Raw genomic sequence first — 24,613 nt, forward strand, 5'->3', positions numbered from 1 at the left:
CGAATGTCTGTTTGGACGCATAAACCTATACCTTCTGTCGTACTGAATAAGATTATGTGCAGAAGCTATTACGGAGTGATCCTCACCAGGCGCGATCTTTCTCAATCACTGAACGATCTGCTGGTTATAACAATTCATATATAGCAAAGGCTGTGAAAGATACATATCCACCTCCGCTGGTTTTAACCACAGAAAACCACAGACTCTCTAGTCGGTACTTCTTATCTGAAACTATATTTGTGCAAAGTGCACATCGGTTCCCTCTCTCGTAAACTTTACAACATGAGGTATAAGATAAGTTTCTGACATCGTAAATTATCCTTACTTGGACGTCAATGTACTGAAGGGTCCTGCATATGGCATACTTTAGTTGTAGCATTTTTTGTAGATCCTGTGTGTTATGTGACGATTTCAGTCAACATCACAAGCTATTACAGCGGTGTGTCAAGTTTATTCCATCATATGTCTTTGCTCTTAAGTTCTTAAATTTTACCATGAGTATAATTCTCTTGTAAGTAAATATGGACAGAGCGTACAGAATATCTGGGGTTCTGCTTCATGGCTGTGTCTTATTCCGCTAAATCCGGGGGTAGGCCTGTATACTGATCGTATCAAATTAAATCGGTAGGTTGCATAAATGAACAGTTGCAATCAAAATGTAGCTGAGATACATATTTTATTATTGACGACTTATATACTAGTACGGCGCACGATTAGAATACTGATTTCACTCTTTCACCTAGAAGATGTTTTGTGTCTACAACATCATTGAAATCTGCTGACTGATCCTCTTTGCACGACCCCATCCTAATTTCGTAATTTATATACTTTCTGGGTTCTCGGGTAGTTTGTGGCTAAAGGTCGTTTTGGGAAATGGCCATACGATTACCGACCTGGAACGTCCATTTTGGTTGATATCTTGTATACGAATGTCTGTTTCACAGATTCATTAAGGATACTATCACTCCTGTTAAGCAAAATTCCACATTTTACTTTGTGTAGCCCAAAACATTGATGAACAGTAACATGTTTATATCTTTTTCAAAAGCTAAAAGACTGCTGATTTCAAAAATTATTTTTCTAACTTTTGTGTTAGTGGAAATGAAAAAAAATTCAAATTGCTAATATTTTTGGCTAAGATTCAACATTTTGATATTTTTATTGTCCAAGTGCATAGTTTACAATTGAAACTAATACAGTCACACAAATGTTTAATATTCATCTTAGACTTTTATGAGTAGTTATTCAAGTTAAGACTTTCAAACTTACGTATTCAGCCAAATGTATGGCCAATTTTAAAGCAACAATTAAAAATGAGCTAGAAATAAAAGTACCGCACCACTGTCAGGAAGAAATTAATCAAAAATGCCCTGAAGAGCTTCATGTGTGACAAAAATCTGTCATTACGTCATTTGCAGATTAATCTTCATGAAAAATTGTTTTGCCTGTGGTCAAAATGTGGACAGATCACATTTATTTTGAAATTATATTGCTCCATGAAGGCGTAAACTGGTGTTTTCTTTGACTGTTCTGAGGAAAATCTGCTGGGATGTATTCCAACTCCGTCCTCGGGGACACCTGGCTTGTGGTGATTACGAATGGTTGTTAACAAGTATATAAGGCCACACTGTCTGCACAGGTAGAGGTCTGGGGAAGCAGTGGTACATAGAGAAGATCAACATTTACCAGGGACTTGTCTGGCGGGCAATCCATCTCAGTCAGTCACTCTCCTTAATCAGTAGGAAATACATGTGTGAAACACACTGGTTCACAGCAAATAGATGGTACATGTATTCACAATTCGAATTTGGTTTTCATTTTCACGTGAGAGAAAAGATAAAAAGCTGTAGCATCAAAATGTGAATAAAAAGTAGCAAAATTTCAGGGTGGAATAATTCTGGTATTCCTAACATCATTACGGGCCATTACGGGCCATTACTATGACCCGAATGCATAAAGGCAGAATAACGTATGGCTCCCAAAGGGGTCGAAGCATTTCTGTTACAATGAAACATGGAAGCTTTTCCGCTGCCTCACTATGTCCGTTGTGCATTCAACGCTAAGGTTTTTACCTCCAGACGGATACGCTGTGTATCTGGTATTCGGGGCAAGTCCACGACCATCGGCAAGTAGCTATCAGATCTTTCCACGTACATTTACGACAGGAGCGGAAGTCATCGTGAGCTGGACTTGAACTCATAGCGATAACATTAATTTTATTCCGCTGAGCTAGCAAGCTAACCACGGCGCCACGGAGGCCATCAACAGCATTAGCAACAGAAGCTTACTTTCCCACGTGGAATGAGATACAATAATAAAACCCTGCAAAGAAATGCAATTAAATGCACACAAATAGATTTATTATAAAAGAACTCTCAAATTAAAAAAATACAGCTCCCAGAACATTGCTAGCACTCTCCTTAGCACATGGTGTGAAAGCATACATTGACAGTATATTAATTTCGACCTATATATATTCTGGGAGGATGTTCCAGGAAAATATATCCTTTGGGAATACGTGCATTCTTGGAACGTGTGTCCTGGGAAGATATTCACGCGGTAACAAATATAATGAGCATTTACTTGAAAGGCAACGGTGCCGGTAACTCAGGTTCCCACCAAAACTGGAACATGTAACGAATAGCATAAGGCGGTTAATGGGTAAGGAAAAGGTGGCAAAGTAACGCAGCAGACGTGAGGATTCTCTGTGGTGTCCATACGAATAGTAGTCCTTTGCTGAATGCCAAATGAAACATCGACAATTGGCTAGGTACGTGTTAGTTCGTCATGGAAATCCTGGAGACCCCAAATGTCAGTCAGTTTGTCGTCAGATTGCTTACTACATGTTAACTGAAATTCGCGTAGGTTTGGTAACTCTCCACATAGCTGAGCGCGACTTGGTGGAGAAATCTATACTGCTCCTGAAAGAAAATATAAATCATCTACATTTATGACGAAAAAATTAAGATAACAGCAAAAAAAATGTTGTTTACACAGTCCTAGGGCGGTAGGTAAACAATTAGAACGCCTTGTCAACAGTTAGAATGCCACATAAACAGTCAGAACGCCATGTAAACAGTTAAAACACCATGTAAACAGTTAGGACGCCATGTCAACAGATAGAACGTCATGTCAACAGTTAGAAGGCCATGTCAACAGTTAGAACGTCATGTCCACAATTAGAACGCCATGTCAACAGTTAGAACGTCATGTCCACAGTTAGAGCGTCATGTCCACAGTTAGAACGCCATGTCAACAGTTAGAACGCCATGTCCACAATTAGAACGCCATGTCAACAGTTAGAACTCCATGTCAACAGTTAGAAGGTCATGTCCACAGTTAGAGCGCCAAGTCAGCAGTTAGAACGTCATGTCCACAGTTAGAGCGTCAAGTCAGCAGTTAGAACGTCATGTCCGCAGTTAGAACGCCATGTCAACATTTAGAACGCCATGTCAATAGTTAGAACGTCATGTCCACAGTTAGAACGTCAAGTCAGCAGTTAGAACGTCATGTCCACAGTTAGAGCGTCAAATCAGCAGTTAGAACGCCACGTCAACGGTTAGAACGTCATGTCCACAGTCAGAATGCCATGTCAACGGTTAGAACGTCATTCCAACAGTTAGAGCGTCAAGTCAGCAGTTAGAACTTGCTCACTAAGCTAGAGCCCTGTCTCGCAGCTACTGTCAAGTCCTCGACTAACGAAGTGTTGTGTTCTAGTTAAGGTTAGGCTGCGGCTCTAAGCAAGGAGGGTTAACCCCAAGAGGTGGTGGCCCACTCAAGGTACTATGATTTCCTCCTCCCATAACCGTACAAAACTCTGATCAACATTTATGACTGACCCTAAAAGAAGGTAGTTGTTAGGAAATAACACACTGATTATCGATGACAGCATCTAGGTTTTCAGATGATAATGTTTTCATTTCGACTCTAAAACTGTTATGAGACCACTGACTGCGGGAAATCAGAAATCACAGAAGTGTCTTCAATTCACCAGCCGGATCACTGTCATATATGTCGAAAATTGAACACCATTGATATAATTAGAACTTGAACTAAAACTCTTTGTTTCCTTGAGAGGTGTAATATTAGCTTAATCCGTTATTTTTTTTAAAGAAAGACACAACGGTAGGTAAATGTCTTGTTTGTCATACTGCATAACCTAATGTGACTGGCCCATGTGTCCAATGACTCAACTGCGGCTTTACAACTGCGGCTTTACGACTTATCCAGGGCCTGGAGAGGCGTGGTGATTTCCAGCAGGCTTTACTGGCTCTTCTTCCTTCGATCACAAACTTGACTTGTGACGGATATGTGGAATGTTACCCATTGAGGCGTACACACTCAAAAGATAAATAAATAAAAAATAAATAAATAGCTAAAACAAAATTACACGATCCGCACATACCAGATCAGTAATAATCTCCGGCCTGTTGTTCCTCATCTGTCTGACAGTCTGTAAGATATTGACGTTCTGGTCAACCTTCAGCCTCTCTAGTATGGACCAAGCCACACAGAACAACCCACTCTTCGTCACCCCGTCCCTGAGAACAAGAGCTTGCACCACTTATCATTTCTCAACAGAGAAAAGCAACAGAAATCGGATATTAAATATTTTGTATTTCTTTAAACTTTACATCTATCATTTATAAGCAATTGAATCAAATGTCTTCACTTGTGAAATTAAGTTACAGTGAAATTAAATTACACATGTGCTTCACATGTGGAATAAGCAATTCAATTTTTCTGTAAAGACTGCGAATACACACTTTACCTAGATAAGAAGAGGGCTGTAGAACTTTGTTCTTGAATTAACATGCTTTGGTAATCATCAGTTGATGGTAAATGTACCAGTCACACCACATGTTTGTAGAGAAAGGTTGTTCAGTGCACCTCGCATTTGTGACGTAGCTGGTCATTCAGCTTAAGGTAAAAGTACTAATCAGTCTACCATGTACAAAGTGCAAGCGCCGTGATTTCTGAATCATTCTCCCTAGAAGTGAACTCACCTGCAGTGTACCAAAATAGGCGCATTTTCAGATTCCTTTTGCCAGATTTGTACGCTTTGCAGAAGTGTCAAAAATGACGGAATATATTGCTGGGAAGGTTTCTTCTGCCATTTCTGATAGCGGAACTGTTTGATGGCTTGTTGTGACTTCTGGAAAGACAGATAGCGAAAAAGTCTATTGCTTAAAGTTCTTCGGCAACGACGCAGCCCCAGTTCTTCAACAAAGACGCAAAGTTAGTGCTTCAGCAAAGACGCAAAGTTAGTGCTTCGGTAACGAAAATGCTTAGTGTCTAGGGCAGTGACACAAAGCCCGCGCCTTCCTAGTGACACAAAGTCTGTGCTTCGGCGATGATAGAAGCCTGTGCTTCGGCAGTGACACAAGTCCGCGCTTGAGCACTGATACAAATTCTGTGCTTCGGCAGTGACACGAATCCGCGCTTGGGCAGTGACACAAAGCCGGTGCTTCGACAGTGACACAAGTCCACGCTTGAGCAGTGACACAAAGCCCGTGCTTGGGAAGTGACACAAATCCGCGCTTGGGCATTGACAAAAAGGCAGTGCTTCGGCAGTGACACAAAGTCTGTGCTTCGGCAGTGACACAAGTCCGCGTTTGAGCAGTGACACAAAGCCTGTGCTTCGGCAGTAACACAAGTCCACGCTTGGGCAGTGACACAAAGCACGTGCTTCGGCAGTGACAAAATCCACGCTTGGGCAGTGACACAAAGCCCGCGCTTCGACAGAGACAAAAGTCCGCGCTAGGGCAGTGACACAAAGTCTGTGCTTTGGCAGTGACACAGGTCCGCGCTTGAGCAGTGACACAAAGCCCGTGCTTCGGCAGTGACACAAAGCCCGTGCTTCGGCAGAGACAAAAGTCCGCACTTGGGCAGTGACACAAAGTCTATGCTTCGGCAGTGACACAAAGTCTGTGTTTCGGCAGTGACACAAGTCCACGCTTGAGCAATGATACAAAGCCCGTGCTTCGGCAGTGACAAAAGTCCGCGCTTGAGCAGTGACACAAAGCCCGTGCTTCGGCACTGACACAAAGCCCGTGCTTCGGCAGAGACAAAAGTCCGCACTTGGGCAGTGACACAAAGTCTATGCTTCGGCAGTGACACAAAGTCGGTGCTGCGGAAGTGAAACAAAGCACGTACTTGGGCAGTGACATAAGTCCATACTCGGGCAGTGACACAAGGTATGTGCCTCGACAGTAACACACTGCCCATGGCACAGCAAAGGCAAAGAATCACTAATAAATTCTTTTAAGAATAATCCAATTAGCATTTTTATATTACCGGCACATTATTGTCATAATTTTTTAACAACACTAAAACTGCCTAAAATCTCATGTCTTTCAAGCAGCCCTCGCGAATGATTTCAGTTTCTGTTCAGTGCAGAACAGTATGCGACATGACTACAGAACAGTATGCGACATGACTACAGAACAATAAGCGACATGACTGCAGAACAGTATGTGACATGACTGCAAAACAGTATGCGACATGACTGCAGAACAGTATGCGACATGACTGCAGAACAGTATGTGACATGACTGCAGAACAATAAGCGACATGACTGCAGAACAGTATGCGACATGACTGCAAAACAGTAAGCGACATGACTGCAGAACAGCATGCGACATAACTGCAGAACAATATGCAACATGACTGCAGAAAAGTATACAACATGACTGCAGAACAATTAGCGACATGACTGCAGAACAGTATGCGACATGACAATGGCACATAAACGCCAATCAGCAACACAGGAATGCTGGTATATTAGGATATACAGCCCGCTTGGGAAAATTTTGGGCAGTCAGCTTGGCAGTTGAAAAGCATAATATTGTCTAATTACTCTAAGTGTAGGTTAAATGGATTGGCTTAAATTTGTATTTATGAAGCGAACTTCAAAACCGTACAAGATAAAAATTTGCTTTTTTTCTAGGAAAACGACGAAAAGCATTGTCCGAAAAGATCTTTATTAATCGTCCGAGTTAAAACGACAGGCTTCCAGACTTCGGCTTGGAGACCAGCAAATCATGGTTATGAATTATATCTATGACAAAGTTATCGGTATGCGCCAAGAAATGAATCCACAGTCTTAGGCTTTGTTTTTGTGTTTTTTTTTAAATAACGGGATTCCACTCCCCCCCCTACAAATACAATAACAATACCTTGATTACAAACTTGATTGTTGACCAGGTGTTGTATAATCTCCCAGAATGCCAAGTCGGCAGTCTTAGGACTGAATGAATGGCCCATATCTCAAAGCCCACCGATGAAGTCATGTAACTTCCATGGCAATGTAACATCTAGTGCATTAGCTCAGATGGTAGTTGAGCGTATGTAACGCTACGCGAATGTCAGAACTGATCTCGTAGGAACAGGTACAAATATGGGTCAATGTTCTAAACGTGATAACCGATATTGGGAAGGAATAAAGTTGCATTTAGAGCAAAATTTTTGGTTCAGACTACCTCGTCTTTGAAGGTCAGTTGAAAAGTCCAGGCAGAGAAGCCCTCTCTCTGATCCACGTCAGTTACTTCCGTCTCAAATGGACCAAACGTCCCCTTCTGGTCTGTCCAATATATACCCACATTCTGTTGGACAGAAAGTATATACATGAGCTTTGAAGGAGGTGGATATTTCTTGTTGTACCGATGGGTGTGTAAAAACGATCGGTATGTCTACTCTGTCTATATCTATACACTCCCCAATGTTACATTCAACTACTGTTCAGTTAGCTGTTAACCTGAAAGTAAAAATATCAGGTACCGATAAGGTTAATCTGGGTCATACGAATGTTTTGGAAGTATACAGCAGTAGACAAAGCAATTACCTTTGTCACGCTCAGGAACATAATTTCTCGATATCGCATTGTATATTTTGGTAATATTGCTGCAGTAGCCGTTAAGATCGAAGGTAGTGCAGGAACTATTATAGAGAACACTGACACACATGTCTATCCAACAAGATGCGCAAGATGAATTCAGTCAAAATGTCAATGAATCTGAAAAATACATCAGTGTGGATCCGTTTCTGTTCTGTGCTGATATCCCAAATCACTACACAACATTAGCAATCCACAATACGTTAATCCAAGTATTCCATATACGTTGAAAATACAATATAATCAACTGGCAATATACATAACCACAGCCCTGGCGCGGCTAACCTTATCCCTTGGATAGGCGTGGTCAAACATGACGATGGTACGGACGCCGTGGTCGTACACCAGGCGCCAAAAGTCCACCACCGTGATCGGGAGAGGCGTCTGGGTGAGGATAAAGCCTCTCTTCTTTCTGTATCCCTACAACAGACAAGATATGTGTGACCGAATGGATGGCAGCAGATAGTTAACAAAATTACAAATGTTTGATAATGAAAAGAGCGCAGCTTACTGGAAGAAAGACGGCGTTGATGTAATCATTACAGCCACTCACTGGCGTCGATAGATACGGTCTGTACCTGTCCACTGAAAGAAAAGATTTGATACGTTGTGAGATCATTGAACATCCCACATGTGGAGAATACTGCACATTCTGAAAAGTGGCGAGTCTACTTGATAGTGCTACAAAAACATCGTCAAGTTGGGTATATTCAAAGTTACAGCCAAAACTCAAATGAGATCTATATTTTCATTACTAACAGCTTTTAGACTAGCATAGTACTCGATCTGGATACTGATTTAGGCTCTTTCATTCGCGCCGAACATTCCTTGCGTCTTTCCGTCGGCATTTTAACCGGTTCTCTTTGCAACACTCCGTTTTAATTGCTTTGGTGGTTTGTGTTGAACTTTTTTATGGGGGAGCGAAGATTAATCCACATAGTCCATTATGGTTGACGGCTGGTATATGAATAACTCGTTAGATGCCTAGATTTAAATAGTGTTTTTACTTATTTGTGGCTTTATCACTGTTATACCCGTAGTGCTCAGGAAAAGATTGCATATCTGTGGAACACCGCAAAGACTGAAAACTGAAGAGTAGGCCTGTAAGAATGTCTACGCTTTATTACATTTATCTGAGGGATAAATAGAGTTTGAATGTTATTTTTACTTATTGGTAACAAAATTAATATGTGGCCTAAAGCACTCGTCAAAACTGAAAAAGAGTGTTGGTAACACTTTGTGACCAAACCTGCTAAGATCTGGTTTCTGTTCTTGGGCAAGTTTTCTTCCAACCTAGCAGTTTTCTGGCTGGCTTTGTCAAGCGTGGGTGTCACTTCCTCCAGAATCTGCACAATGTAAGGTACAGCTGTCAAGTCATTATTGTAATCATCAAATCACATTAACGTTTATCAGTTTCTTACTCTAAAATTATTAATTTTCAGGGGGTTTGAACATCAACACCTCTAAGAGTGTTGTCGTTATTTGGGATTTAGACTTGCTGGGTTTAGCACACATTCTAGGAATGAAAATTGGCTGATAAAAAAGCATTAAGGGTTTCGAACAAATGACCTCAGAGTCATCCATCTAAACCATTCGACCAGCAAACCTTTCACAAAAATGGTGAATGAAGTTGGTCGCTAGAGTCTATAGCCAACACGCATTACCACTCTAACGCTCGGAAACCACAGAGCATCCACAATAATGTTACTTGAACACTTTCTAAACAGAATAATAAGTCGCACCAGCTAATCTTTGAAAAATGACTTTTATGAACTATTGTTTATATAACAAAACTATACAGGCCAAAAGCAAATTATCGCCTTAAACCGATAAATATAGTGTATGTAAAATGTTTAATAACCTTGAACTGTGCGGCCAACTTGGGTTGTCCAGTAATGGGGTCGAGAATGCAAAGGTCAGAGTACACGGCGGAAAAGCTCATAGACGGGATGGACCTGTGGCTTAGTTTCAAGGCTTCTGCTAAGGCCTCGTGTAGAAACTCGTACTGTTCCTGTTTATGACAAAAATCATTGAAGTACAACACAAAACGTGTACATTTAATGTATTGGCGAAAAGACGTGTTGTATTCAGTAGTCCTGATCTTATATTCAGGGTCAGGAATTTCTTTTGACCCTAACTTTAAAACTCTCCTGGGTTAGCGGTTTAGCACTTGCTCTAGGACGGAAAATTCAGAAAAACCATACTGTTCACCTCATCAAGGCAGCTTCCATATAGAGGGCTCTGCATTCTAACGCCATTTCTCATTTTCATGCGACAAACTATTCCAACCACTCAAACATAGTGGGTCCCTCTTAAACTGAAATCGGTTCCTCGCTCTGACATTCTGAAATATTCAATTGGCGGAACTGTGCACCTCCAAAAGCGAAATATATTACAGTTGTGACTCACAGTTGCTGACAAACTAGTAAGGCCACAACTTTTCTCCGTTCCGTTGTGACAACGTGCCACTGAGAGCCGTTAAAATTCACTGAAACAAGTTTAGATTCGTGTTAAAGCGAAAAGAGTATTGTAGTCTTACACAAATATTGAAATACGCAAATATATGCTTTAGCACAAATGTAATTTCCTGCCATATAATTCCGTTACTTGTTTAGATATATAGCATGACATGTTGGTGGTAGACTGGTGTTCTCAAGCTGGATTCAAGTATTTTACGCAAAACCATACCTTAATAATTACCGATTCCAATTAAAGAAAACTTATTACTTTGCTGATGCTAACTTATGTTAAGAATGAAGAAAAATGTACTTTGCTACCTCAATGTACTATGAAGGATCTACTTCGACAGAAATACGTGCTTTGAATTTGAGCAAAAGCAAGAAAATTGGTTTCACATATGAAGACAAAAGTTAACCAAACCAAAACGTTCAAAAATAAGTAAAGTGTGTTGATGAAAATATATTTTTTTTCTGATATAAGTCGACCTTCATATCATAACCTAAAAACACAGGGCCTTCTTCTGACCAAATATTCCCTCTTTTGATCAGAAGTGCCTTTTTAAGCGAGTTGTTACTTACCAGCAGTTCTTCTATGGCCATATAATGATTATCTATGGGATTCTGAAATTTGCACCTTAAGGTCCTGAAATTTGCGTTTTCTAACCACACGTCTCTCTGTCATGCGATATAACGTCTAAATATGATGTTCGTTAGCTCCGTGTAATGGTAAATGTATTTAATTTACCTGTGTCTGCACCATATTAACTCGCTGTTGTCTGAGAAGCTCCACACAGGCCGGCACATCTACCATTCCCTCCGCCTTAGCCTGATTGACCAGGTAGTCCAGAGCGATGAACGTCCCCGTCCGTCCGATTCCGGCACTGTTATAAGACAAAAGCTTACATGATACTGAAATGGGAAAACAATACATTGTAGGCATGACAGTGTAAGGTTAGCGCTAACAGGACAACAACACTGATTACAGACATATGAAGCTATGGTACATTCAACCTAGTCCAGGACAGCTTCGTGGAACGTATCGCCGTGGCGACCGTGCGTGAAGAACTCTTAGTCTACAGCTGTACTATAAGCATATGCATAACTGACAAATTTAAGAAACAAAACGAAACAATTAAAGAACAAAACTGACCAATAACGCAAATACCCATGCATTCTGTGAATACTATATATATATCCGTTGTAAGAAAGATAAAAAAGGCCTTGAATGCACTCACCTAGTCTGAACCTTATAAACTCTATAACGGAAACCACGCCAATGAAATTGACTTCATTGTTCACACCGTGTAAGCTATACAACTGTATACCTGCAATGGACGACAATTGGTCCAGGCAAGTTCGAGCTGTGCTCCACAACCTTCTCCCGGAAGTCGAGAAGCACGGAGGCGCCGGAGGGAGTGCCGTGGTCTGGCCAGGCCGTGAAGTGAAACTGTTTGAGGATCTTGGGCTTGTTCTGTAAAGACCAGACAGGAAAGGACATGAGAGAAGTGCACAGATGGACAGGGTACAACAAGAGTGGTGATCTCTGCCTCCCTTCGGACAACTAGCTCTTGTTTGGAGGCCCGGAGACTACAGGCAGGTGAAAACAGAAATGATGTATAGCAGTGTTAATTATTACACAAATAAATGAATATTCTGTGTGTAGCCAATAGAAAACTTTCTACTTTAGCCATGAATAACTGACAGCATTGCTCTTGCATGGAAACTACATCTATTTGTAAATCTTACGCTTGTTTTAGCACAGTTCGCCCTGGTCCATCTGATTAGTTTGGGCTGTTTTACAATTAGGAACGCAACGGCCAATAAGTTACAAAGTCAATAGTTAAACCCAAGACTGGATGAGACACCGGTTGTGAGACTTACCATGCCGGCGCTCAGCTGCAGAGTCCTTATATTGTAGTTTGCGTAAATCAGCTCATCCAGTAATGTCACTTCTATTACACCAAACTTTGTGGAGCCCTCGGTCGGCCAGTATTGGTTACACTTTTTCTATAGGATGGTGAAGTATAAAAAATAGTCAAATAAGAATTACACATTTAAATGTGCACCGACTTCTTTCCACTACAAGGCCATGTGTATAATCTAAATGGATGGGGAAGAATATAACAGTCAGCAATGGAAAGTGTTCATTGCATAGCACTAAATATATGTTGTGCGCTTGCACAGTTGAACTTCCCCTGCTATTATAACTTACTATGGTTATACTGGGAATATAGGACATACCTTGGTGTTCTCGACCAAGTTTGTCACCATGACAACTATACCAACGTTCTGTTCCCAGAGCATGCGCATAAAGTCATTTATGATGAGGTCAGTGGGCCCTTTTACAAATATAAAAATAGACAAAACCATCAATCCAAGGTTAATTAACGTGGAGAATATAGATACCCAAAGGAAGCCACAATAACTACAGATCGCTCACTAATATAATGGCAACATATGCCTAATCTTTAAAATAAAATACATTACTGCATATTTGAATTAAATACGCCAATATTCAACCTTCTCAAATTTCGACCTTTTTTGCCATTCCCCAATCAGAATAAGTAATTAAAGTAATAATCACAACATTCATGTAAAAATTTCTCAGGCGCCCTGACGGAATTCAACAAAACTGACAAATGTGAAGTGCCCGTGGGGAGCTGTCAATAACAACAGTACAAATCGTAATAGAACATTGAGGACTCAGCTGAGGGTTGAGTCGTAAAGAGAAACCGATCAGAAGAAAACCAGTTCTGATTTTCGGCCAATTGTCAAACCTCCTCACTTAAGGCCCCAGTCGATCTGACATGAAATAACGAGGATTTGACCTCGCCGGTAAATTTCCAGTGGTGTTAACTCACACATTCTAGCCCGGATAAACCCCGGAAAGGTTATACTGGGTATTTACTTCCATCAAAGGAACTTGGATCAACAGATATCAGGTGAATTGAAGATTGCTTTCGTGATTCGCTGTTTACCCTTAATTTATTCATCTGATTTTAATAGTCCCATTACGTAATGTGTTGAGGCCCGAGGCTGACTCCATTAAGCCAGTTTTTACGTGAATCTAAATCTGTAACGCCATCTTAATGCCTGTTTATGAACAGACAAACACAAAATGGCAACACGTGACAAGTTGTACTTAAGACAAATTTGAAACCCTGAAGCCCTGTACCTACTATCTACAACATAAAAATAAAACATTCCTTCTATGAAATCTTTCCCTGACCTTGATTTGAGCGCAATGCATTTACCTTGAGAAGCGATGAACGTCTTTGGTTTCTCGAACCCCTGTGTTGAAAATATCACAACAGTGAAACTATTACATTCATAAGTATAGAAACAGAGGAGACGTGATTTATAAATCACACAGCTTCACCTTAAATGTGTCGTGGGAAAATGCTGTGTTTAAGTTAAGTTGTGATCAATATCCCATGTTGAAGACAGAGATTATCTTCCTGAAATTATTTTTGAACATAAGTATAATGTTCAAGTTCAAGGTCAAGTTCAAGTTCAAGGTCAAGTTCAATTTATAATCATCTGAGCAAAAGGAATTGCCAAAAACAGAAAACAGTGGACGAGAGTGTGATGATCGCGTATGCATGTAGGGCTAGCTAATACTCTGCGGGATTCGGTATCATAAGGCATATATGTTACCCTTACTAAGAAGGTTGACGGGGACATTGTTACTGTTTGGGCCGTATAACGTTTTGTTGAAAACCAGTTGTCTACTCGCACTGATATACAGGGCGTTGATAGAATACGACTGTTTTAAAAAGCTTGGTAAAGATCGCATTAATATACGAGGCGTCGATTGAATCCGAGTCTCCGTTTGTGTTTTACTCACACTAATATACACGGCGTTGATAGAATCCGAGTGTCCGTTTGTGTTTTACTCACACTAATATACAAGGCGTTGATAGAATCCGAGTGTCCGTTTGCGTTTTACTCACATTATTATACGAGGCATCGATAGAATCCAACTCTCCGTTTGTGTTTTACTCGCAATAATGAACAAGGTCGAAAGAGTCCAACTCTGCGTTTGTGTTTTACTCACAATAATATATACGAGGCGTCGATAGAATCCGACTCTACGTTTCTGTTTTACTCACGTTAATATACGAGGTGTTGATAGAATCCGTCTGTCCGTTTGTGTTCTACTCACAATAATATACAAAACCTTTATAGAATCCAACTAACGATTTAAGTTGCTCGCATTAATATACAATAGCAACCGACTCTCCGTTTGTGTTCTATTCGCATTAACATACGAGGCGTCGATAGACTCTCCGTTTGTGTTTTACTTACATTAATATACGAGGCGTTGATAGAATCCGAGTGTCCGTTTGTGTTTTACTTACATTAATATAAGAGGCGTTGATAGAATCCGAGTGTCCGTTTGTGTTTTACTTACATTAACATACGAGGCGTTGATAGAATCCGAGTGTCCGTTTGTGTTTTACTTACATTAATATACGAGGCGTTGATAGAATCCGAGTGTCCGTTTGTGTTTTACTCACAATAATATACGAAGCGTCGATAGAATTCGTTTGTCTGTTTTCTATTCACATTAATATACGAAGCGTTGATAGAATCCGACTGTCCGTTTGTGTTTTACTCACATTAATATACAAGGTATCGATAGAATCCGTCTGCCCCTTTGTGTTCTATTCACAATAACAAACGAGGCGTCTATAGTATCTGACTGTCCGTTGGTGTTCTACGCACAATAATATTTGAAGCCTCGATAGAATCTGAATGACGGTTTGAGTTCTATTCGCATTAATATACGAGGCGTTGATAGAAACTGACTGCCCGTTTGTGTTTTACTCACATTAATATACAAAGTGTTGATAGAACCCGTCTGCCCCTTTGTGTTTTACTCACATTAATATACAAAGTGTTGATAGAGTCCGTCTGCCCCTTTGTGTTTTACTCACATTAATATACAAAGTGTTGATAGAATCCGTCTGCCCGTTTGTGTTTTACTCACATTAATATACGAGGCGTTAATATAATCCGACTCTCCTTTTGTGTCCGACGGTTTCAGAATCACGCGCGAATGGTCGTCTGAAAATTGAAATGAGAGATGTATAATGGTACCAGACTTAATGTCGAAGACAAGGACATCAAACCAACAAACTGTTATTGTCGCTGTAAGTGTGTGTACAGACCGTTGCTGAATTTTATTCATCACAATGACCAGAGCCCTGAGCAGCAAAGCTACTTGTACGTTAACTTCATTGAAATTGTTATATATATATATATACGGTTAACTTGCGTTCAGTCGGCCTGTCGAGTGTTTTACAATTTGGTCTGCTAGACAGAAAGGCTTTTAGTTAGTTGCTTTGAGTGCTTCCGGAATGACAGCTGCTAATAACAGGGCAGAACAGGAAATACTCACAAGCTACCAGATTTTTGTACCGACTCTTATTTCTGTTGCATGGCAGATCTGCCACATCGTGCTTTGTGTGTAACCCCACGGGAAATTTCTGTAACATTGGAATTATGATTTAATAAAAGCATGCACACTGTGCATATTTAGGGACACGCCTTCATACAAACTAGAAAAAGCAGAATGATAGGTTGACAACACTATATATATAAAATAATATGACCTTTGAATAAAATTATTATCTACTCATTCACACAGAATGGCCGTAAACGGGACATTTATCATATGGATAAGCGCAATCCATGGTTTTAGTCGCCGTGTTTATTCCATTGGTTGTTATTTTAAACCATAACCAAGAGGATTCATCTTTTGTAACTGCGATCAGGTTTATTGGTGGCCCGTCGCTTCAAATCTGACAAAACCCTAAATTAAAACAAATCATGCGAAAGCAGTATTCAAACTCGCATCGTTGTAGATTTGGGGTTATTCAATACTCTGGGAATTTAACAGTTGTAATATTTCTGCAGTTCTAATTCCGGTAAATCGGGGACCAAATGGCTGTACAAGTATTTACATTGACAAGATGTTTTTGTCAATTGTTGCAATCGAAGCTTAAATGAGACACCCAAGCTTCAGTTTTATATTCTGTATGTTCTGTTCGACCTAGGAATGATTCACGGGCTGAAATATGAATTAGATTTTGTCTACAGAATATCGACTGACTTCCGTGCATTATTGAAAAGTGTCAGCTGCTTCTCTCTTACAAGTGACTAGCTTAATTTATTATTTATACATTATTTATTAGATATTTCTTTGTGAATTGGTGCTAAAAGTTGTTCTGGAAATGGCTCTGGTGATTATCGACTTGGAAGTCCGTTTTACGGTACACGTGTGGTCTACAGTTATCGGAGCTGACGCTCAAATGTACGTTTAGGAAAACACTTTTAGCCCATACGATAAGTAAGATTGGTTCGACACCCAATCCATGTAACCTTATATACGCTGCAGGTTAGGGCAAGGCGGTATTGTCACGTTTATTCATTTTTTGTTTTCCTCAGTATTCAGAATTTAAAATCGGAATGGAATAACAACGAGGGCTACTCTGTAGAGTTACTCCGATACAAGCCATCTGATACAAAGTTTTGTTTCAGATGAAAACTATGTTCGTTTGCGGACATACAAATAACGTCACAGACACTACGGCGCCGTGGTTGAACTAGTGTGTTTGCCATTTCATTCTCGTTTATTTCGTTGGATAAAGAGGTATATGATAAATATATCACCAAGACTGTGCGTGTTCCAAGAAGTGCTATCGACTTCTGATACAACCGGCCAACCACAGACAACCACAGATCACGCACTGTCATAATAATCTCTATGTTTCGGTTTTGTTCTATGTAAAATTATTTCACGAACTGTTTGAACCTAAACTAGGCCGGATCTGATTCTGCTGATTCACTATACATCCCCTCAAATTCATCAAATTAAAATGTTCCATATTAACTAACATCAAACTTTAACTTTAACGGTAAGCTAAAATTTTAAAATTTAAAGTTGTTTTGAGTGGAGTCTTCTATCCTTTACATTGTCATAAAATAAACCACTAGAAGATTCATCAGTTTATACAGCCTCATCCCCTCCAGCTTACATCGTATTCGGCGCTGAATCCATCAGAGGTTTTTTTCCTGTGATAATATTCCCAAAACTCGTCCGCAGACACGACAGTCGTGAATGGATTCTCACAGGGCAGAGCGTCATCTGCTTCATTCATCTGAACTGGTACATTATCTACGCCGAGCCCTGGCAATGAAAAGGTCAAGGGTCAAGTTCAGCAACAATACGCAACAACCTTTGAACACACGAACAATACATTTTGTCAACAATCTATGTATTTCCAGCACACCATGATAAGTACTTCGTGTACCTGCCTTTAAAATATTTCCATAAAAGTAACATGTGACTCTGGTGAACATTAATTTGGCTTATCCAGTTGATTGAGATTAAGATTGAATCTTACTGACCATGAACAAATACGCCACGAAAACTTCTTTATTGTAAGCTGCATTATAAATATTTAAAAAATATACTTCTGTTTCCTAGTGTATCAACATGCGCAAACTGGTCTTCCGGTCTTCCCACAGGGTTCCTGGAAAAGCTAATCTTCCGGTCATTGCTGGCAGACGAGCTGCGCCTCCTTTTAGGAAAATCAAAAATAACATGCTGTGTACAAGAAATAAACAAACACAGGAAAGGGTCATCACACATTAGCCGACCAAGGGCTTTCATGTGTCGTCAGACGTAGAGCTGTCTTCTTCGGATTCTTGTGAGACATATATCTATGACCGCTTAGCTTGTTCTTAAACGGGGTTGGATGCCTGTGTATTGATATTTCTGTATTTAATTCATGAAATTACTACTTGTTTATCTCCTCTGTCAGTTGGTCCCTTAGATTAGCCTACTAACGTATTACCAAAGCTGTGTAGTCTGTAAAAAGCTGTGTAAAGAAACAAAGGAATCCGAACATACCCCAAAGGAAACCGGAAAGAGGTCGGGGAAACCGGAAAGAGGTCCGGGAAAACCGGGCAATAGTTTTAGTGAATGTGCAAAAACCTCTACCGTGGCAAATGTACTAAATAACTACCTGTACATGATGACGAAAACAACAACAGCTACTAGGAAAAGGGCCCCGACAATGCCTCCTGCTATTTTGCCCGTCGATGAGTCTTGGCTGACCGTGATTTCCATAGCTGTAACTGTAATATATTCAACATATAATTAACGCTTGAGTTCAGTCAAATTACATTTGAAATTTATTTCATTTTTTTTTACAGTGGTAAACGTATTAGATAGGGTGTAGATAGGTTCTGGCCGCTATACTTAGTAATAATTGTGGTTTCTTGCTTTAGTCCATCTGTCATAATAAAGTGTGTCAGGTAAAGTCCCCAGTGGGGTGGTTTTGTAAATATGACCGCCTTCCCGATCCATCTCATAACACTAAATCTTCTTCAATGAGTAGTAAAGTACTATTCAAATAAATGATCAATTGATTATGGGATGGGGTGGTGGTGGGGTGGGCGTTGGGTGTTGGAGGCGGCCAGTTGAAAAGTCCTCAGATAGTTTCAAATGTTGCGGAGAAATTCCGTAATTCCCGCTAAGACATTACAAATCAATTTTTGTTCGCAATGCCGAGTGACCGCTTGTCTTCCTCAGATTCAGCATCATTAATTAAACTCTGTAAAAAGTTCAAAGTCTTGAATGACAGCCTCTTCACGTAATGGTGGGTAATGGTCCATAGTCTAACTCTTTGATCGCATTTATCTCGCTTGTACTATGTCTATAGTTTGTAAAGAGTATCCCTTCCCACAAATGAGCACTTTGTCACAAGATTACATTAGCCTATTGTCCGTTGTTGTATGTTCGACAGATGAAGACGGATATAAGGTGAATATGTAATTATGTATACCTGTCTGATATCGCTGTCTGGTGTGTTACCTGTCTGACATCGCTGTACGGTGTTATGTGTGTTACCTTTCTGACATCACTGTCCAGTGTTTAATGTGTTACCTGTCTCACATCGCTGTCCTGTGTTATCTGTGTTATCTGTCTGACATCGCTGTCTAGTGTTACCCGTGTTACCTATCTGATATCGTTGTCCCGGGTTACATGTGTTACCTGTCTGACATCGCTGTCCAGCGTTATATGTGTTACCTGTTTGACTTCACCGTCCCGTCTTACATGTGTCACTTGTTTGCCATCGCTGTCCCGCGTTACATGTGTTACCTGTCTGACATCGCTGTCCCGTGTTACATGTGTTACCTGTCTGACATCGCTGTCCCGCGTTACATGTGTTACCTGTCTGACATCGCTGTCCCGCGTTATATGTGTTACCTGTTTGACTTCACCGTCCCGTCTTACATGTGTCACTTGTTTGCCATCGCTGTCCCGCGTTACATGTGTTACCTGTCTGACATCGATGTCCCGCGTTACATGTGTTACCTGTCTGACATCGCTGTCCCGCGTTACATGTGTTACCTGTCTGACATCGCTGTCCAGCGTTATATGTGTTACCTGTTTGACTTCACCGTCCCGCCTTACATGTGTCACTTGTTTGCCATCGCTGTCCCGCGTTACATGTGTTACCTGTCTGACATCGCTGTCCCGTGTTACATGTGTTACCTGCCTGACATCGCTGTCCCGCGTTACATATGTTACCTGTCTGACATCGCTGTCCCGCGTTACATGTGTTACCTGTCTGCTATCACTGTCCCGCGTTATATGTGTTACCTGTTTGACTTCACCGTCCCGTCTTACATGTGGCACTTGTTTGCCATCGCTGTCCCGCGTTACATGTGTTACCTGTCTGACATCGCTGTCCCGCGTTACATGTGTTACCTGTCTGACATCGCTGTCCCGCGTTACATGTGTTACCTGTCTGACCTCACTGTCCCGTCTTACATGTGTCACTTGTTTGCCATCGCTGTCCCGCGTTACATGTGTTACCTGTCTGACATCGTTGTCCCGTGTTACATGTGTTACCTGTACCACAATGCGGCTGAATTCGTAAGTCTTTATGCTCCACATGGAAATGATCTGTATATTACTTCTATATATATTTCAACAGTATTCCACTAACTGATAGTGGAGACAACCGTAGTGCCCCAAATAATCCACCTCTCTTCGCCAGGTACCTGACACATCTCCTGATGAAAAGCCGCAGCTGATACAACAACGCAGAATTGAAGTTTGCGACTTTAGCGTTTACAGGTCGACCGGTTGCGGGGGGACCAAGAGTTTCACCCATACATGGATATAATCCTGGCCTACCTGTTGCATTACAAAGTAAAGAAATCCGAAAGCCTCTTTACTCTTTAAAACGCACATGTAGAAATCAAATATTACAGGATTACTTTAAATGTAGAGTTTGTGTCGAATATCCGTTACGGAAGTAACATATGCTGATTCTTTGTCATACAATGTATGTGCAAACTCTTCAGTATTTAGTTACAATCTGTTATCCATACTCCAGTATTCGTGACAAAGAAACAGATGACATTCCCAGTATCCCCGTAAAGTCTAAAGTCGCAAGCTTGCTAATACTCACGTGTACGACACGTTGTGTCTGTGTTTCCGTAACCAGCTGAACACCGAGGATTCCCCTCAGTAACGGGACATTCCCCTGACGTCTTGTCACACACAGTCCCGTTGTAGCAGCCACCACATGGCGTTTTGCAGTCCGGGCCCCACATTCCGTCGGTACATGCTGAAATGACAAACAGACTGTGAAGCAAGTCTGATCCTAGCTCAGATGTTTGTTTCAGTTAAGATACCAAAAAGCTTATTTTTCTCTGAATCTCGTCATATGTACTTATGTTGTTTTTTTTTTTACGTCACCAGTATCGTTTTTGAACATCATCAGTAACGTTTTGGAAAGGTCAGCCGTAAGGTTTTTGAATATCATGAGTAGGCCCTATCGTTTTTGAAGGTCATCAGTAAGGTATTTAGTAAATCACGTTGTCTTTTGGTCTATTTATGTCTTGAATTTTCGGGAAAAATATTGACGAATTGAATTAAATGCTGTAGTGCCGCTCTACTACATCGCTCTACTTACGTGTACGGCACGTTGTGTCTGTGTACCCGTAACCAGCTGAACACCGGGAATTCCCCTCAATAACGGGACATACCCCTGACGTCTTGTCACACACAGTCCCGTTGTAACAGCCACCACATGGCGTTTTGCAGTCCGGGCCCCACATTCCGTCGGTACATGCTGAAATGGCAAACAGACTGTGAAGCAAGTCTGATCCTAGCTCAGATGTTTGTTTCAGTTAAGATGCCAAAAAGCTTATTTTTCTCTGAATCTCGTCATATGTACTTACGATTTTTTTACGTCACCAGTATCGTTTTTGAACATCATCAGTAACGTTTTGGAAAGGTCAGCCGTAAGGTTTTTGAATATCATGAGTAGGCCCTATCGTTTTTGAAGGCCATCAGTAAGGTATTTAGTAAATCACGTTGTCTTTTGGTCTATTTATGTCCTGAATTTTCGGGAAAAATATTGACGAATTGAATTAAATGCTGTAGTGCCGCTCTACTACATCGCTCTACTTACGTGTACGGCACGTTGTGTCTGTGTACCCGTAACCAGCTGAACACCGGGGATTCCCCTCAATAACGGGACATACCCCTGACGTCTTGTCACACACAGTCCCGTTGTTACAGTTACCACATGGCGTTTTGCAGTCCGCGCCCCACATTCCGTCGGTACATGCTGAAACATTGCAAACGGTATTCAAGAGACGCTGATAAAAACGGGTTATTGCACAAGATCTTTTATGATACAACGAAATCGGATAATAATGAGAAGAACGAGGATAATAATGAGAAGAGCGAGGATAATAATGAGAAGAACATGTGCAAATGTGTGTGTGTGTTATTATCATACCACGATAGGCCTGTGGTATTTGTTCTACACGCTGTTCTACGATTGGTGTAACTTAGACATGCGATGTGGTTAGTGACAGCAGATCCCCTAATCTGCTAAAGCACGCTAGTCATATAAGAATTTGCCAACAATAATGTTTCAGCTGAATGGTTTTAAGGTTTTAACCTAATTCGATCATTAGAGAAACTAGTCTGCCCAGAAGGAAGTCAGTATCATTGTATCCCTATTAAGTTGATAACTGGCATCCTTGATTGTACCAACAGGTGAACGTTACTGAACACAAACTCCCAAGCTCAGACGCAGTGACTTACGTTGAACACAGAGTGAGCCTTTATACCCAGCTGCACAGCGGGGGTTTCCAGCCGACAAAGTACACTCCCCTGATGTCCTATCACACACAGTATCGTTATAACACTGGCCGCAGCTGGATGCACAGTTAGTACCCCATTTACCCGCTAGGCACTCTGGAAATAATGAGAGAACATTAGCCACTCCCAAAATTTAATACACTCACCTAGATATAAACAGATATTGTAAACCATCTGGTCTTGTTGAATGTGACGTTACTTTTTTTTGTGTGTTTTTATTTTCGATGTTATAACAATTGCTGGGTTTGTAGGTAACCCAAGTCACATCAGCTGGTCAATAAACCTTACTACAACGTGCAGCCGTAATTTGCTTTCACTCAGTTGTTTTCTTGACATCTGAAATTGAAGTCGAAACACTGGTAACAACAGTACAAATTGAGGTAACAATAGTACAGGTGAGGTAACAATTGTACAAGTGAGGTAACAATAATACAGATGAGGGAACAATAAAACAGATGAGGTAACAATTGTACAAGCGAGTTTACAATAGTACAGATGAGGTAACAATAGTATAGATGAGGTAACAATAGTACAGATGAGGTAACAACTGTACAGGTGAGGTAACACTAGTACAGGAGAGGTAACAATAGTACAAATGAGGTAACAACTGTACAAGTAAGGTAACAATAGTACAGGTGAGGTAACAATACTACAGGGGAGGCATCAATACTACAGCTGAGGCAACAATATAACAAGTAAGGTAACAATAGTACAGGTGAGGTAACAATAGTAAATATGGGGTAACAATAGTATAGGTGAGGTAGCAATAACACAGGTGAGGTAACAACAGTACAGGTGAGGTAGCAATAGAACAGGTAACAATAGTCCAGATGAGGTAACAATAGTACAGATAAGGTAACAATAGTACAGGTAAGGTAACAATAGTCCAGATGAGGTACCAATAGTACAGAGAAGGTAACAATAGTACAGGTGGAGTAAGAATGGTACAGGTGGGGTAAGAATAGTGTAGCTAACAACAGAACAGATAACAATAGTACATTTATTTATTTCATTGGTGTTTTACGCCTTACTCAAGAATATTTCACTCATACGACGGCGGCAAGCATTATGGTGGGAGGAAACGAAAACATACGACCGGAGATGAAGCCAGCATGAGCGATCGCATTGGTGAGAGACTCCTGGGTCAAACAACAGTACAGATGAGGTAACAATAGTAAAGGCGAGGTAACAATAGTACAGATGGGGTAAGAATAGTGTACACATTACAAGGAGTAAAACAGGAACATAATAATGCATATTTCACTTCGAATGTTAGGTTCAAAAGGTAAGCATGTAGGGTTCACCCCCTTTTCACCATTCTTCCACCCCCCGCTCCTTAGTGGGCCTGTTGAACATCATATGAAGTACACTGTACGTAAATGGGGCTGCTGTGGTCAATATTGGAATCTAGAAACTATAAGACTCGTCCATGTTGAGTTTGATTGTTGCATAAAGAAGAGTAATATGTTATTTGATTGTCCCGAACACTGTACGAATCGATTGACGCTCCTAAAATTTATCAGTAATGTAAGCAGTAGACCTACTGAGCAAAACTTACCTGTGTCACATTTGATCCCCGTGTATCCCGGTATGCATCTTGGTAAGTTAAATCTGTTCGGACAGTGCCCGGATGTTGTGTCACAAAACGTCTTCCCCTGAGCACAGAACCCACAGCTCCTCCCACAGTCAGGTCCGTAGGTACCTCTTGTACAACCTAGGAGTTTAAAACGACAATATATATGTATTTACGTCTAAGCGCATGGTTTTAATTTGGCTTCTCTTTTCGTCGTACTTAAAGTTGGTTTAGTAAATAAAAATACTGATGGCTGAGAGAAACTGGTAACGTCTTGACGAAAAAAAATAGTTGTTTATAGGAAGAAATTTACAATTAGCCAGAGCTGGGTTTGAACGCTTGGCGCGATTGCACCAAGACATGCAGAACTATGCCAGGTTTCATGAACCATACTAAGTTAAGTAAATGGCTTAAGTGACATCTATCTGATCACACACGTGAGAGAAAAAAAAATGTATAAGGGAAAATAGTCTTCATAATAT

General features: G+C 40.7%; 1 protein-coding gene across 1 annotated transcript in view; it reads right to left on the minus strand.

Moving 5' to 3' along the window:
• Positions 1–2,846: 2,846 nt before the first annotated feature.
• LOC135481272 (receptor-type tyrosine-protein phosphatase kappa-like) overlaps positions 2,847–24,613 on the minus strand; it is a 28,821-nt gene continuing 7,054 nt past the window's right edge. The window contains exons 9-27 of the mRNA XM_064761121.1: positions 22,502–22,654; positions 21,858–22,016; positions 18,390–18,501; positions 17,836–17,942; positions 17,492–17,548; positions 15,347–15,423; positions 13,608–13,644; positions 12,595–12,692; positions 12,235–12,360; positions 11,679–11,824; positions 11,099–11,234; positions 9,756–9,905; positions 9,144–9,240; positions 8,406–8,479; positions 8,180–8,314; positions 7,482–7,604; positions 5,011–5,155; positions 4,406–4,563; positions 2,847–2,921 (exon numbers count right to left, since the gene is read on the minus strand). Of these exons, the coding sequence (XP_064617191.1) occupies positions 2,847–2,921; positions 4,406–4,563; positions 5,011–5,155; positions 7,482–7,604; positions 8,180–8,314; positions 8,406–8,479; positions 9,144–9,240; positions 9,756–9,905; positions 11,099–11,234; positions 11,679–11,824; positions 12,235–12,360; positions 12,595–12,692; positions 13,608–13,644; positions 15,347–15,423; positions 17,492–17,548; positions 17,836–17,942; positions 18,390–18,501; positions 21,858–22,016; positions 22,502–22,654 (2,165 nt within the window). The remainder of the gene's footprint in view (positions 2,922–4,405; positions 4,564–5,010; positions 5,156–7,481; positions 7,605–8,179; positions 8,315–8,405; positions 8,480–9,143; positions 9,241–9,755; positions 9,906–11,098; positions 11,235–11,678; positions 11,825–12,234; positions 12,361–12,594; positions 12,693–13,607; positions 13,645–15,346; positions 15,424–17,491; positions 17,549–17,835; positions 17,943–18,389; positions 18,502–21,857; positions 22,017–22,501; positions 22,655–24,613) is intronic.

This window comes from Liolophura sinensis, unplaced genomic scaffold (assembly GCF_032854445.1).
Source record: "Liolophura sinensis isolate JHLJ2023 unplaced genomic scaffold, CUHK_Ljap_v2 scaffold_14, whole genome shotgun sequence".
NCBI lineage: Eukaryota > Metazoa > Mollusca > Polyplacophora > Chitonida > Chitonidae > Liolophura > Liolophura sinensis.